Here is a 14,151-nt window from a genome sequence, read left to right as displayed (position 1 = left end):
GTTTAGTCATAGCAACTGATGAAGCCGCCTGGATGAGCGGCACAACATTTCAAGAAGGAAAATTTTAGGTAAAGTTCCTTCAACTCAACTTCAAGAACAAGTGACACAGTTGTAACACTTCATTAACTCTTTTTTAAATAATCCATTTAATAGACTTTGTCCAGAATTAAAACTTTCTTTTAAAATGTAGTTGCTACCTACCAAATGTTAAAGGAGATAAATAGAATAAATTATCATTATTGTAACACTACACATTTCTGACATTTTTGCTTAAATTCAAATTGCTTAAAATCAGTTGTGCACATAAAATATGTAGAAATATAAGACAAATATCCCATCAAATTCATTTAAATCCATTTATACATATTTAAAAGTTTTAGGTTTTTAAGAAATGTTTTATATCAAAGAAAATAAAAAGTGATTACAGCTTAGTGCAGATAATTATTAATATAATAACCAAGGAATAGAGACATGATGGGATCATAATAAACCAATGAAAAAAAGAATATGGACAAAAATAAAATTGAAATTCTATTAGCAAAATAAATAAATGTCTCCAATATTACGAGTTGACTTGGTTTATATTCAAACTTTAGACCCACTTCTATAAGAAGTTTCCATGTTTTTCAAAGTTCTTGCACATACTGTAAAATCATGGGTGTCAGGAGAATTTACAGTTAAATAGTAGTGGGCTTTATAAATTGAATTGAATCAGACTGCTTTAATTCATTAAGACATTCATCTTAGTCATTTTTCTTCACATACCATCACTGAACTTGGTTAATTAAGGTAACACCATTCTGCCAACACCACATGTACAGTCACAATAATACACAATGGGTACATTTTTATTTCTCAAAAATCTATTGTTGTAGGGTCTGGCCTTTACCTTTTCCAGCAGAATGAATTTTTGTCTCCAACTATTAGCAGATTCTCAAAGAAATGCATCTTTTTTTTTCAATTTTAGTATTTTTGGGTTGTTCTCCCTAACACATTTACAGCAAACACCTTGGTTTTCATTTTTGCTCCAAAACCACAGAATGTGTTTTTAGACGTGGTTGTTTAAGCAATGAAAAGCATACACATGTATAAAACTAAAATTGACACTTGGGAATTCTATTTAAAAAATCAGAAGAAGATGCTCGCTGTGCAGCTTTTGTGTATGTTTGTGTTTGCTGTTTGCCAACTTGCTTGGTAGGGACATCTGCAGATACATGACTCTCTGTGTGTTTTTGTGAGATTTGTTGGGAGCTACTGCACTGATTCCTGACCAGCTCAGTATCAAATTAGCAACACTCAACACAGACTCACTGTAACTCAATACCGACCAAGCGTCTGATTCTCCAGCTCCTGTAGCACAGATACCTCATGGACACTGACACACTTCCTCTTCCTTCACTGTTCCTCCTCAGCATCTTCATCTCACAGTTCTCTCACTCATCACTCTTTCTGTTACTGATTTCCTGAACCAACTTCTCATTGCTGTTGTGTTGCTAGGATACAAACGAGTTAAAGGAGTGGGCGTAGTGTGGAACCACACCCCTATTAGTCTGCACATGGCCTGGAAAGACACAGAATCCCACATTTCAGGATCTATAACAATCTTTTTTTTTGTCAATATTAAGAAGTTATTCCTGAAAAGAAATTTAATAATTAAATTATTTAGAAAAAAAAGATCAGTTCAGTGCTTTTGGTAAAGGTCTGTTACTATGCTGCTATATAAATATCCTCACTGTAACACAATTACCGATCCGTAAATGTGCATTAACTGCAACGATGGCACAATTTTTAAAATCCTTGGTTGAAACGTTCAAAACATTTGATCCAAAAATATGAATACAAGTATTTTTACCCATTAAAAAAATCTGGAAAAAGAATTAAGTCTACTTACATAGAAAATTATGTGGTTAGCAAAGTCTTCCAGACAAAAACAGTATTGATGTGAAAAAAGTGGTCACCAGAAAAAGAAAAAGAAACAATAGTGTGGTATAACTGAGTCCCATTTCGAGGTACTGAATTTATTTTACATTTAATTAAATGAATATGAAATGTACAATAATTAAATAAAACAAAATACTAGAATACTTTTTAACCTTTACATGTTTTTTTTAAGCTACAGTTTATGAAGATTAGATAATACACTAAAATAATGCATGGACAAAATTGCATCGTTTTACTTCAACCTTTTAGAGAAAAAATCTGCAGGCTAGACAAAAAATAACTTTTGCGATACAAAATACACAATAGACCCCCAAAAAAGGCTCAGCAATGTCACACAAATGTAATTAATCCATCAGTCAAAGCCATCAATGATGGAACATTTCTGGAATTTTGTATTTTTACCAGATTTGTGTGCTAAAAACAAATGACTGATGTCACATATGAATACTGTCATGTCTACAGGAACCACAGTGCTATTTTGACTTATTAGCATCCCATGCTTTCCAGAAAATTGTGCAACAAAACTGGACAAAATTGCAAGTACTCTTAATAAATTGTAAGGACTAAGACCATACCGATATTGAAAAGTATTTTAACATGTTTAAAGCTGTAACAATCACAAAAAAATGGGAAATTCTGCAAAAAGGAGTTAATAAGACAATCAAAATGATATCAATCATAAGCACAATTGCTTTTTGTGCTTATGTAACGAAAGACAATCTGTTGGTCGTCATATTCTGATTTGGGATTTTTTTGCTACAGATTGAGTTGAGACACCTTCTTCAGCTGTGTTCCACAAGGTCAACCAAACTCCCCCAAAACCCTGTTTAGGTTTTTCCGATCCTGATGTACAGAATCATATAGCACACAAGTGACAATGCTAAAAGACTGATGCATTCAATTTGACAGGATTACAAGACCTAATCCTTTCAACACAAGAAACAACTGACCTTGTACACATCAGTAGAGGCCTGTTTGACAAAACCTGTCTGTGTGCACAAGTAAGAATCTGCTCTTTTACAGAGCAGCAGAGACCTACCAGAGTTAATGATCAACTAATTCAACAACCCCCTTAAGTGGGGATTGAAAATTGATCAATAAAAACAATTAACTAAAACAAATACTTGCATTTTTCTTAATTTTACACACTTTTACACAAACAATAACTGTTCAACTGCTCCCTTAACCAACCACTAAGCGCAGCACCAAACAGCGCCCCCTGTCAGCTAAAGTGGCTGCTCTGCTCGTGCTTGACATATTTTTCCAGCTACAGCCTGATTTGTTCTGGTTTTTTTTTTGTTTTTATTTCTTTATGGGCAGATGTGTTTATGAATCTTAACCAGATTATGAAGGGGAATTTGTCTCATGAGGGAAAACAACAACAACAACGCTATGATCCTGCTGCACCACACCTGTGTTCTTACACATTTAAATGAGGACATTTTAAGGTTTTATAGTTTCCAGGGGTATCTTACATTTTTAAAAATCTTTTCTCAGCTTTTACTGACTTGATGGACACACTGGATGTGATGAAAGCTCAAAACACTACAGTGGAGGGCATCACTGTAGCTACACTGTAGGAGAGTGGAGTTAATCCCACACTTTGATTTCATTCACCTATTAATAATTTACTCTATCAGCTTCCCATTCATTCGCCCACTGTAATCCCACTCATCATTTAGCCAATCCAACCATGCAGATCTACTAGAAAGCTGCCTCTTTTGACCAGGATTGGACCGCAAAAGCACAGTCTGTTATTTATGTTTGATGTGCCTCCAGATGTGCTTGTTTAAAATGTTAGCAATAACCTTCAGTGTGACTGTTTCCTTTCTTCTATGCATGTTGTCATCTGGCATTATCTAGACACAGTTTGAAGTCAAGTGTATCATGCATGACTCCACCCTTCTCCACCTTCATCTACTCATTCATTCAGCACTCATCCATCAGCCTGAGCTCCCATTCTTGCTTACCATCAGTGACGTTGGACTGTAGTCTCTGACACAGGCCCTTTGTGTCACCGTAGCTTTCCTGGATCTTCTGTAGAGCATCGGTGCTTCTGAGTTCCATCAGCTCCCTAAGCTCCTTCACCGTGACCCCAAAGTCTCCCCCTGCAAGGCTGCCATCTGCCCTTCTCCCTCCTGCAGTACTGCCTCGAGACCCTTTGGGATAAAACTCCACAGCGCTGTTTGCCATTTCCCCCATGGTGGCTGTTGTTGACATGTCACTTCGTCTATTTTCTGTTATCTGGTCAGGTCCTCCTTCGTTTGGTTGCTGAGGGTGTGATCATGTGCTCTAAATTTTAATCAACAATATATGAATAAATTTATATGCCCAAACCCCTTTTTTCACTTCACAAAAGGGCAGGTTTCATGTTCTCCCACCCACAGCTCCTTCAAATCTCCATAACAGAGGGACGTGTTGGTGAAGGATGACGAGGGAGATGAAGGATAGTGAGCAGGAGCACTTCAGAAGCTTGAAGTCTGAACGAATCCAGCTTTCTCCTCCGTCGTACCCCCTGCAACTCCACTCTTTCCTTGTTCCCTCCAGGGTCACGGCCAGTCCATGGACGGACAAGTGGACGGGCCAATGGATTCACAGGCGGGAAAGAAGAGATGACAAATGGATGGAAAGCAGAGCGGGCTAGGCAGACACGGCTGATGAGCCAGAGACAGGAAGTGGATCCAGTTTAGAGGTAGCTACTGCTTCACTATCAGAACCTGAAAAGAGAGCATGGAGAGGAGGGCAGAGACATTACCACTTTGTCGTATTGATCTAAGTGACCATTTCAAGGAAATTACTTTTCAAGAGAGAGGCCAAGCTGGATTCAGCTGCAATGCTCAAATCAAACACAAAAACATCCATTTTAATTCTGAAAAACAGCATTGAAATAAAGCAAACAGGATTCTCTGCTGAAAATCACTGCATGTAATATTTAAAACTTCTGTCAAATGAGGTCACTACAAAAGGCAAAACACAAACAACACATCACTGAATCTTATTACGGTATAGCACCTCTGCGAGCAGAAGTCTAAAAGACGTCTTATAAAAACCTCTTTTTTTTAAAAGGCTTTTTTTCCTACAGGGTTTTGTGACCTGTTTTGTAAAATTGATTATATTCTTTCTCCTTCTTACAGTCAACGTGTCCCACCTGTATTGTTAAAGCACAACTGCTTTTATTTTTCCATAGGTGCATTTTTTGACTTTGAGGTTGTTTCTGAGTAGAGGACAAAGTGCAAATATTCACAAGGGAGTGTCTATAGTGTGTCAGAACATATTCATGGGTCCTTAAATGCACTGCGTCAGTCCCAGATGTCAATGGAAAATTTCAAAATCTACAAAAGAAAATTCACACTTTCTCTGTTTTTGGCTTAATTAATGTGCAAGAACTGTATGGCAGCTTTGAAAATAGCTGCCAACTTGTGAAACAGAGAAATTACTGACTATAGACGACATTGTCTGCATATTTCATTCAAAAAATGATGTACCACCAGAAAAGTACAGCATCATTTTAGCATCCAATACTGATGAGTGGTAAGCACTATGTAAGGAAATTTTGGAAATTTTTATCTGTCCACATATTAAGTTTTCAGAACTGCCGTTTTTTATCTTTCTTAAAGGAGCATCCTTTCACTGAGTGACGCAGGAAAAACTATTTGATGCATTTACACGTCTTAGGGTTGTTCTGCTGTATTCCTTATAATCAGGCTGTTCTAAAACGTAAACCCTCCAGCTGATCCAAAATCCTTCAATCAGAGTTCTGAATGCATCAAAGAGAGGCTCTTTAAATTTTAGCTTTGTTTTCATCCACTGGCATATAAAGCTTTATATAGAGAAACCTTTTCTAATGTCAAAGACAGGGATCACTGGTTGTTTATAAAATGTCATAAACCAAGATGAGAGACAGAGCATTCAGCTAACAGGTTCTTGTCTTGTTGAACCAACTCCTTGTGTCACTTGAGAAAGTAGATCCCATATATCTTTAAGGGTAGTTTTCAATCTTCTGTCATTACGTTTATATTTAGCTTTTGCCTGGGTGACCTTGAGCCAAACCTGTAGTTGTGCTGCTGTAGCCCTGGACTATTGGGAGTTGTTCTGTGACGGGGCATTTCTCTTGTTGCTTTCTAAATGAACAATGTTTTGTAGAGGATTCCTTTGTGTTTCCACTTTCTGTCTTTTACAACCATAATCAGTCGAGGCAAGGTGCATCCACTCTGGGATCTTCCTTTTGGAGTTATTGCTATATCTTGAGTATGGAACCAAAAACTTTACATGGATTTTGCTGGTTAACTAGGCATATAAAAGCCTGAAAAATAAAGTCTGATTTGGACTCAATTCAGAGGGAGTAAATTATCATGATCCACAACATTCTGATTGGTAGCTTAGTTTCTTTTTCATGTGTAGCATCTTCAAAAGACAGTTGCAGCGAATTTGTCAGATATATGTATTTTTAGGGGAGACAAATACATTCATTAATAAAGTGAAATTTTGTTTGGATTCCTATCACTGCACTTGAACACTTGTGTTTTTTGGATAACAATTCTTGACGTTTGGCTATGTGTCACATTTTTCTTCCAAGTTGCTCCTCTGTAAGACATTCCACCTCCATCGCTCTTTTCTGCCCATTTTCACTTTTTAACTTCGGCTCATCCAACAGGAGAAGCGGGACTATTTTCTCACTGCGGATTAATTTCACATCTCTGCTCTGCAGAGAAGCAACACGACAGAGTAAGTGGGACTGTGTGTACAATCGTGGTAATGAGAGAAATTGTCATCCAGTGTCAAAGTGTGGTAAGATGATGTGTGCCTAGTGGTTCTGAGCCTCGTGTCGCAGAGGGCACATAGAAATGCAAATATTATTTTTTTTTATAATAGCTGTAAAAATGTGCAATCCTCTGGATTAAATTCTAAAAAATAAGAAGCAAGTGAAAAACGCTTGTAAATGAACTCAGCAATGTATTCTGATGTCGCTGTCAGACTATCTTAAATGAGGAAGATCAGAAACATACAGAGCAGAGGCTTATCATGGATCCCGTTTCTACTCCCTCCTGTGCCTCTCGTCTGCTTTCCGCCCTGCTTCTACCCTGACTGAGAGTGTTAGTTTATGACTGAGTCACCCGGCTCCTGAAGCTTTTCTTATTTGCTTGCACTTCCATCCATTTATCATTCTAAGGATTTACATCTGTTTTTTTTATGCCACATCTCATTGCTTATCACTTCACCTTTCTCACCCCCTTCTCATCTGCTTCCTGTTACAGCAATCATTTATTTACTTGTGCTCTTTTTTCTGGGGGGGGGGGGGGGGGGCTGATCTCTTCCCCACTGATTCTGTCTGATTTTATACCCTTCACTCAGGAAAAAAAAAAGCGTGCAGCACATTTGACGCAGAAAGGCAAAATAAATAAGTAAAACTTTGTTGCTTCATTTGTTACGGATTCTTGACTCTCACAATACTTTCCCCACAGGATGTGAGCATCATGAAGGGACGATGAGCACACAAAGACCTCAGCACTCAGGCCCAGAGACATCAATTATATGATCTCTGTCATGATACGCACAAATGTGTCGCACAACGCAGCACTTTCAAACTACAAAAGAGAAGGGGGGAGTCACACAAAAGGTCACCACAATCCTCAGCAGACTGAACAGCAGCCCCCTTTTTTCCTCTTTCAGAGAAAGTGACTTCTTCCTCCCCACCCCTCTGGCATTTCTCTTTATCACAGCAGCACGCAGGTTGAAAAAGGCACAAAGTGACACAGAGGAAATGCTACTTACAAGGATTTGAGTTTAGACCAACAGGGCCCGAGCGTGCTGTGTGATTGTTGGAGACTAGATGTGCACACATGTTAGCACATGTGACTGAACAGGCACAGCTCCTGTCTGTCCTGTCATCTGAGGTGAGCGCATGAGCCGGCAGCCCACCTGTGCACCTGCAGTCCTAATTTCCAACAGACATTTGAAGTGTTATCTCTCCAAAGACCAGCTCACAGATGTCCGAAAGTCAGAGAGGCTTGATGCATAAAAGAGCCGACACCAAATCCTTAAACCGGTGTTTCTCATAGATTACGACCTTTCCCCATCACCTTCAGACGTGCCTGAGCTTCCCCTCGTGCTCAACATGTTCATCAGCTTTAAGAGGTCATGACGGTAAAAAAGCTGAGGAGATACAGTGATCCATGCAGGAAGCATCACCTGCGGTTCACTCCTTGTTTCCCTGATGTCCCCTCAGCAAGGTTATCGGGCTCAGCTACAGACGGCCTCACACCGGCTCTGGAATGGACCGGACCGCTCGTCAAGGTGGGCTTCGGATCATTAGCAGATCAAAGCAACACCCCGCAACTGCGATGCGCCGAAACCAGGCAGGACAAAATGACTGACACCAAATAGCCTGTAGCATCCTCCTAGCACCTGAGAAAACGGTGGCGCGAGTCTAAAATGACAGGATTCCTCACCTGAGTGAAGGTACGGACGGAAAGATGTCATCAGCCAGACAGACGCGTGCGCAATCACAGTCGCGCGTACAGGCACACGCGCGCATACACACTTCCTCATCCACGTAATTTTGGCAGGTTTTTCTGGCACGCGCTGCAGTACATGCTATTATAACAGCGGCGGGCCCGCGAGGAGAACATCAGGCCATCTCAAAGTCCTTTAAACACCCCCGCGCGCTCACACTAACACGCGCTCGGCTATTTCTGAATCACAGCGCAAGGCAACGCATCTTCTCCCCACACCCCCCACCCACCCCTGATTTGGAGAGCGGAGCTCAGGGGGCCCGGGGGTATATAACAAGTCACGCACGCAGGCACGCTCGGACTCACCGTGCAGGCCGAGCTCAAGGACATCACCATCGGCGCGCGCGGGCGGGGAGGCAGAATCCCCGCTAATCTTGCGCGTGTGTGGAGCGGTGAACGTCCCAGACCGGATGAGAGGATGCGGAGGGGTGGGGGGGAGGAGGAGGAGGGGATGAGCGGTGCTGCGGCAGCTCCGGTCTCCGGGAGTCCGAAAAAATGAAGGGATGTAAAACGACAACTGTGCAGATGAATCCTCCGCTCCCCGCGGTCACCTGATGGTCGGACGGCGGAGTTCTGCGGCGGAGGACGAGGAAAAAGAGAGGGAGCGAGAGAGGGGTGGAGAGACTGAGAAAGAGATGGAGAGAGAGAGCGAGAGAGAGAGAGACAGAGAGAGGATGCCTCTGGATGAGGGTTTTGAACAGCCCCGTGGTGAGGAGGGATGACCGGTGGAGGGGGGGCACCGTTAGGGACCAGGGCAAAAATAAAAATGAAGGACAGGAAATAAACGCGGGGGGAGGAGATGCTCGTGCGACATCTTTACATGATGGGAAGGTGCGGGGGGTGGGCGAGCACACAGGAGATGGGTCGCAGCATCCGCAAGAGGGGGTTTCAGGCTGCTCTGCAGGCGACGTCACTACTGGACTGCGTGATGACGACAGAACCGTGCGTCCTGTCATGCAGCAGCCTGCAGCAGCAGTCACAGGCGCCGACATTAGAGCGGTCTTTTAAGGTCTGGATGGCGGGAATTCTTGCAATTTGATGTTAATGGACACGGGGGTCGTGGTTCAGCTTTTGATTTCTTATTAATGTTCCAAGAATATTTTTGGCAAATCACAAAAACAGCTATATAATGTTTTAAAAAGCAGAGAATGCGCACAAAATACATTAAATTACAGAATATCTTTATGCTAGGCGTTAACCGCAGAAAGATACATATTGGCAGAGATACAACTTTGCCAAGCAATCAGAGTAACTTTCACATTCTGACCTGTAAAATTAACAAAACTCTGTAATACCGTCATATTTTAAATTCCCACAAACAAAGCGACAGATAAGAAAAGCTTTGGGAAAAAGATGATCTTGGTTTGATTTATTTCAGATATTGGCTACTTTTTCAAGCTTTCAAAATGGCGGTAAAATAAAACGGTGGAAGCATGCAGACACAAAACTTATACAAAGAACTAGATTGTTACAAAACCAGTTTATAGATTTCTTGTGACATCATTTCTTACTACGCAACCCAAACTAATGACCAAAGCAGGCAGAAATGAGAAAAACATACCTGCAGAGAATTTTGTTGTTTAATTAATGAAATGAAGAGTCGCAGGCGGGCCAGTCCCATTCTTAATTTTTTTTTAAATAAACTTTATTTGTACAACGACAAACATTACATAGAAACAGAAAAGGCACAAAAACACAAAGAAAAACAAGAAAAGATCACTTCCAAATGTACCACGCCTGCTTCAAAGACCCACCCCAATCAAAATAGTATTTTTTGTGTTTTTACATAGTGTCATTTTTTTTATCATGAATGACACACAAAAAAGCGGGAATGATTACAGATTCCAGTTGGTTTGGAATCTGGGTTTTTTTTTAGGAGTTTTTCCTTATTGAAGGAGGGTCTGAGGGCAGGGATGCCCAGTTTAGCTTAGTCTGGTTTTTTTTAGTTTAGTTTAGTTTAGTTTAGTTTAGTTTAGTTTAGTTTAGTTTAGTTTAGTTTAGTTTAGTTTAGTTTAGTTTAATAAAGCAATCAGCTGTTGTATGTTATATTTGATTTTATGGTTTGTACAATTAACGGTATGAAGCCGTTGAGACAACTGTGTTTCAATATTGGGCTATATAAATAAAATTGAATTAAATAGAAAAGCATCAAACTGAGTTTGATCTGACTGAACCCTGTTGACTTTGCTGCTTTAAAAGAAAATTATTACAACAGTGTGTTTCAGCAACAGCATTAAAAAAGATAAGCTTACAATCTCCAAAATAAGGAATGAAGTTTATCCACTTAAAACTATATAAAACAAACAATAAAAAATATATTGAATTTTTACATATTTTTGAATATTGATTTTTAAAGTTTTAGAACTCAGTTAAGTTGATTATTTTCGTTCTAATTTATCTGTTAGTCAAACTAAAATGACCCAGCATCGGAAGTCCGGTCTGAGTCTGAGGTTTGTGCTGTCTCTACTTCACACATACGGGTAGTGTTGCTGTTGTGTTACTGTATTCCCTGAACGCTGGTGATTTGAGCTAAACTTTAGTTGCTTGTCAGGCATTGTTGAAGAAAGAAATCAATACATGAAAGCATTTTGGGTCAAAAGAAATGCAAAACATGTTTACTTTTATTCTTTTAGTTTGATGAAGTGAATCAAAAGCTCTCAAAATGTCTGTTCCAGTGTAAAGGTTAACTCAGTTAATTGAAAAAATTACCAAAATTTATCAAATGATCATTTTACCAAGAATCTATATGTTGAGAACACTATTTACTATTTTTTGACTCCTTCTGTTTATTTTAACTAAAAAAACGTATTGATTTAATCCCCTTTTTTGCATTTTATTAAAACAATGATTTATTTAATGCTAAAATTTCAGCTCCATTCTTTAACAACTTTGCTTTCTTGGTTACTACAGTTTCTTGGAGCTTCCATCATGAGACTTTGACTGAAGCAACTTCATTCTTTACCTTTTTACCTTACCTGCTGCAGATTCTGCTGTACGACAGATAAACGTCCTCTTTTATTATTATTTTTTTTGTCAAAAGTCTTAACGTGCTGGTTTTGGGTTTTGTTTCTCGAATTTATGGTCCACTTCATCACCAACGAGATTCTCATGAGAATTTTCTTCTAAAAATGTTTGGTTTTCTGGACACATGCAGCTGGTCATTACACCAATAAGCCTTTTTTGGTCTTTCTTGTCAAGTCTTGTACTTTATTTCCAATGTATTCAGTTTTGTATCTTGATTTGATTTTTTTCTGTGCCCTTTTATTTAAAATTGTACTATTGTCTATGTTCTCAAAGTTTCACTGCAATCAGTTTTTGTTTTTTGATCCATTTTCAAAGTGTTCCCAGTGATCTTTTAATTACGATTGTGCCATTTTTAGCCCAAATCAAAAAGTCTGTGTTGTTTTCTAGGACATAGTTTCTGCAGAGCAGCAGGAGTTCATTAGAAATTTACTTCTGAGTTGTGGGCGCTGACCACTTATTCATATATGTCCTCCATCACCAGAAAAATGCCACAAGAAAATGTCAAAACACCAAAAACATAATTTTCATCGGAGTGGGTCTTTAAAAAGTGGTTTGCAGTTTTCTTATTTTATTTTGAAGGAGTATTCTCTTTGCTATTCCTGGAAATTCCTCTTTCTGTGACTGAATTTGCTGCGTTAGGGTGCCGTTGTTTCAGGTACATTTTGATTTTTTTAAAGAGTTTCTGTATTGAAAACTCTTCTAAACTTTTCATTTCTGTACCTTTTTTTAACAGTTATCTGCATGTATTGTGTTGAGGGCGGCCTGTAGATACAGAGGTGCAAGTCTTCAATTTATTGCAATTTGAAGTTTGATGTATATTTAGTCGCCTGAAAGGATTTTCTGCTTTCTTCATAGCAGAAAAAAAACAAAAAAACATTGTTTTTTCTAAATGTCTCAATGAAGATCAAGTGGCTACAATTCTCAACTCCTCCATAAGCCTTGTAGGTGATTTAGTTTAATATTTATTCCTGATTAAGACTTGAAGGTCTTCTACTTTGCTCAGCATTCCTGTGGAAATAAAATTAAAAAAACATTTTCTTTTTCTTTTTTCACCAAAGTCAATACTGTTTGAACAACTCTGAGAAAGAGATGTAATGAAGAAACAATTTTGGTTTTAATCCTTAACACTCTGGTAGATTTAATAGGATGTTACTTTTCATGTTTGAAATGTGCCAAATATAATGGAATAAAAGCCATACTTTTCCTGGAGGTGCCAAAGAGTTTAGGAAACAAACTTTCAACAGCATAAAAGTCCTCTTCAATGCGTCTTGACATTCTGTTTATTACTGCTTCATATTGGATTTCCATCACTTTATCTGCAGATTCATTTGCAGACAAATGTGAGACGTTGGTTGAGCTCATTTCTTTAACTAATGAACACATTTGTGGTTCAAGATGAGCAATCAAACCAAACCCGCTTTTATCTTTCATGCTGATTATTGATGCTGTGGTTCTGGGGAACGCCAGAGGAAATACACTTCATATACACTATACTATATAATACACTATATACACGCGTGTCAAGAAAGTCAGCAAAAAGTCAAAGAGCTGCCCGGCAACTGTGCAAAACCAGTGTCGCTTCCCTGGAAAGGGAGTTGGGGGCTTGTCAGGTCCCAGGCCATGGGGATCCAGAGCAAAAAAATAAATAAAAAAGGGCCCCCACACTTCAACATGTATTGCTAAACACAGCTGGCTTCTGTCAAAGCTTGTTACACAGCCAGGCAATTTAGGGAAAAGCAGGAGAAATGTATTTATAGATGAATCAAACACACTTATTAATAGATATCGTTCACACTGCAGAAAGATGGACCACAGACTACAAACATCCATGCACACACACAAACGCGCGCACACGTCCTGATGAAAAGCTTTACTGCTGATTTTATCTTCCCCTCCTCTTATCTTTAACTGTTCACCATCTCCCAGAGGCAAAAAAAAATAACCCACATCTCTTTTTCGTTTCCACAAATACACATAAAAACATCCGCCTGCTTTCAAACTGAGCCCTCTGTGAGCACAAGGCAAATCACAAAGATGTTATAAATGTCTCTAATTCTACGTGCAGCCAAAAAGATCTGTGTTTTCTGCATGAACACATGTGAATGATGACAGCGGGCAGATTTGATCTTCATTTCAGATTATGCCGTGATTTGGTAACTAAAGAAAGTTCAAAGAACTTAAAAATAAATCATGCTAGCTCATACTGAGTAATAAAGAAATCCAAAAATGATGGCAAATAAAACTGAAAATGTCAGATAAATGCCAATTGTAATGCTGATGAATGTTTAAAACTGCTGAATGGGTCTCAAATGACCCCGATAACTACACCAAACCACCAAGATAAAGAGTACATGCATCAGAATAATGGGGAGAACAATGTCAAAAGCCCTGAACTAAATGGATAATTCTAAACTCCACTGTTCTACAGATTTTGGACCCCAACCAATCATGGAAGGTGGTCACCTCTAGGAATCTGGTTCTGATGGAGATTTCTTTTTGTTCTTCATGTGAAAATTGTGAAACAGGAGGAGAAAGTTTCACTGCACTGAACATCATCAGCTTTCTTATTTTGCCAAACAAAGAAATGCATGGCCATTTTAAAGAGCACTGTCAATGTTACCTCAAACAATTGTTAATTCAATTTAAGGAATACAAAAACAGCAGGAAAAGGTGA

The 14,151-nt window shown here is 39.1% G+C and overlaps 1 protein-coding gene across 5 annotated transcripts in view; it reads right to left on the bottom strand.

Moving 5' to 3' along the window:
* atp2b3b (ATPase plasma membrane Ca2+ transporting 3b) overlaps positions 1 to 9,335 on the bottom strand; it is a 58,317-nt gene extending 48,982 nt beyond the window's left edge. For 4 of the 5 annotated variants that reach the window (XM_020704447.3, XM_011476786.4, XM_020704444.3 and 1 more), the window contains exons 1-2: positions 8,760 to 9,335; positions 3,912 to 4,658 (exon numbers count right to left, since the gene is read on the bottom strand). In XM_020704447.3, the coding sequence (XP_020560106.1) occupies positions 3,912 to 4,161 (250 nt within the window). In that variant the 5' untranslated portion in view covers positions 4,162 to 4,658; positions 8,760 to 9,335. Of the gene's footprint in view, positions 1 to 3,911; positions 4,659 to 8,390; positions 8,658 to 8,759 lie in introns of those variants that run through there. The other variant, XM_020704445.3, reaches the window with a different exon arrangement.
* Positions 9,336 to 14,151: the final 4,816 nt, after the last annotated feature.

Source organism: Oryzias latipes, chromosome 7, assembly GCF_053564925.1.
Source record: "Oryzias latipes strain Hd-rR chromosome 7, Olatipes_Hd-rR_3.1".
Taxonomy (NCBI): Eukaryota; Metazoa; Chordata; class Actinopteri; order Beloniformes; family Adrianichthyidae; genus Oryzias; species Oryzias latipes.
This window is presented reverse-complemented; position numbering and strand designations above follow the sequence as displayed.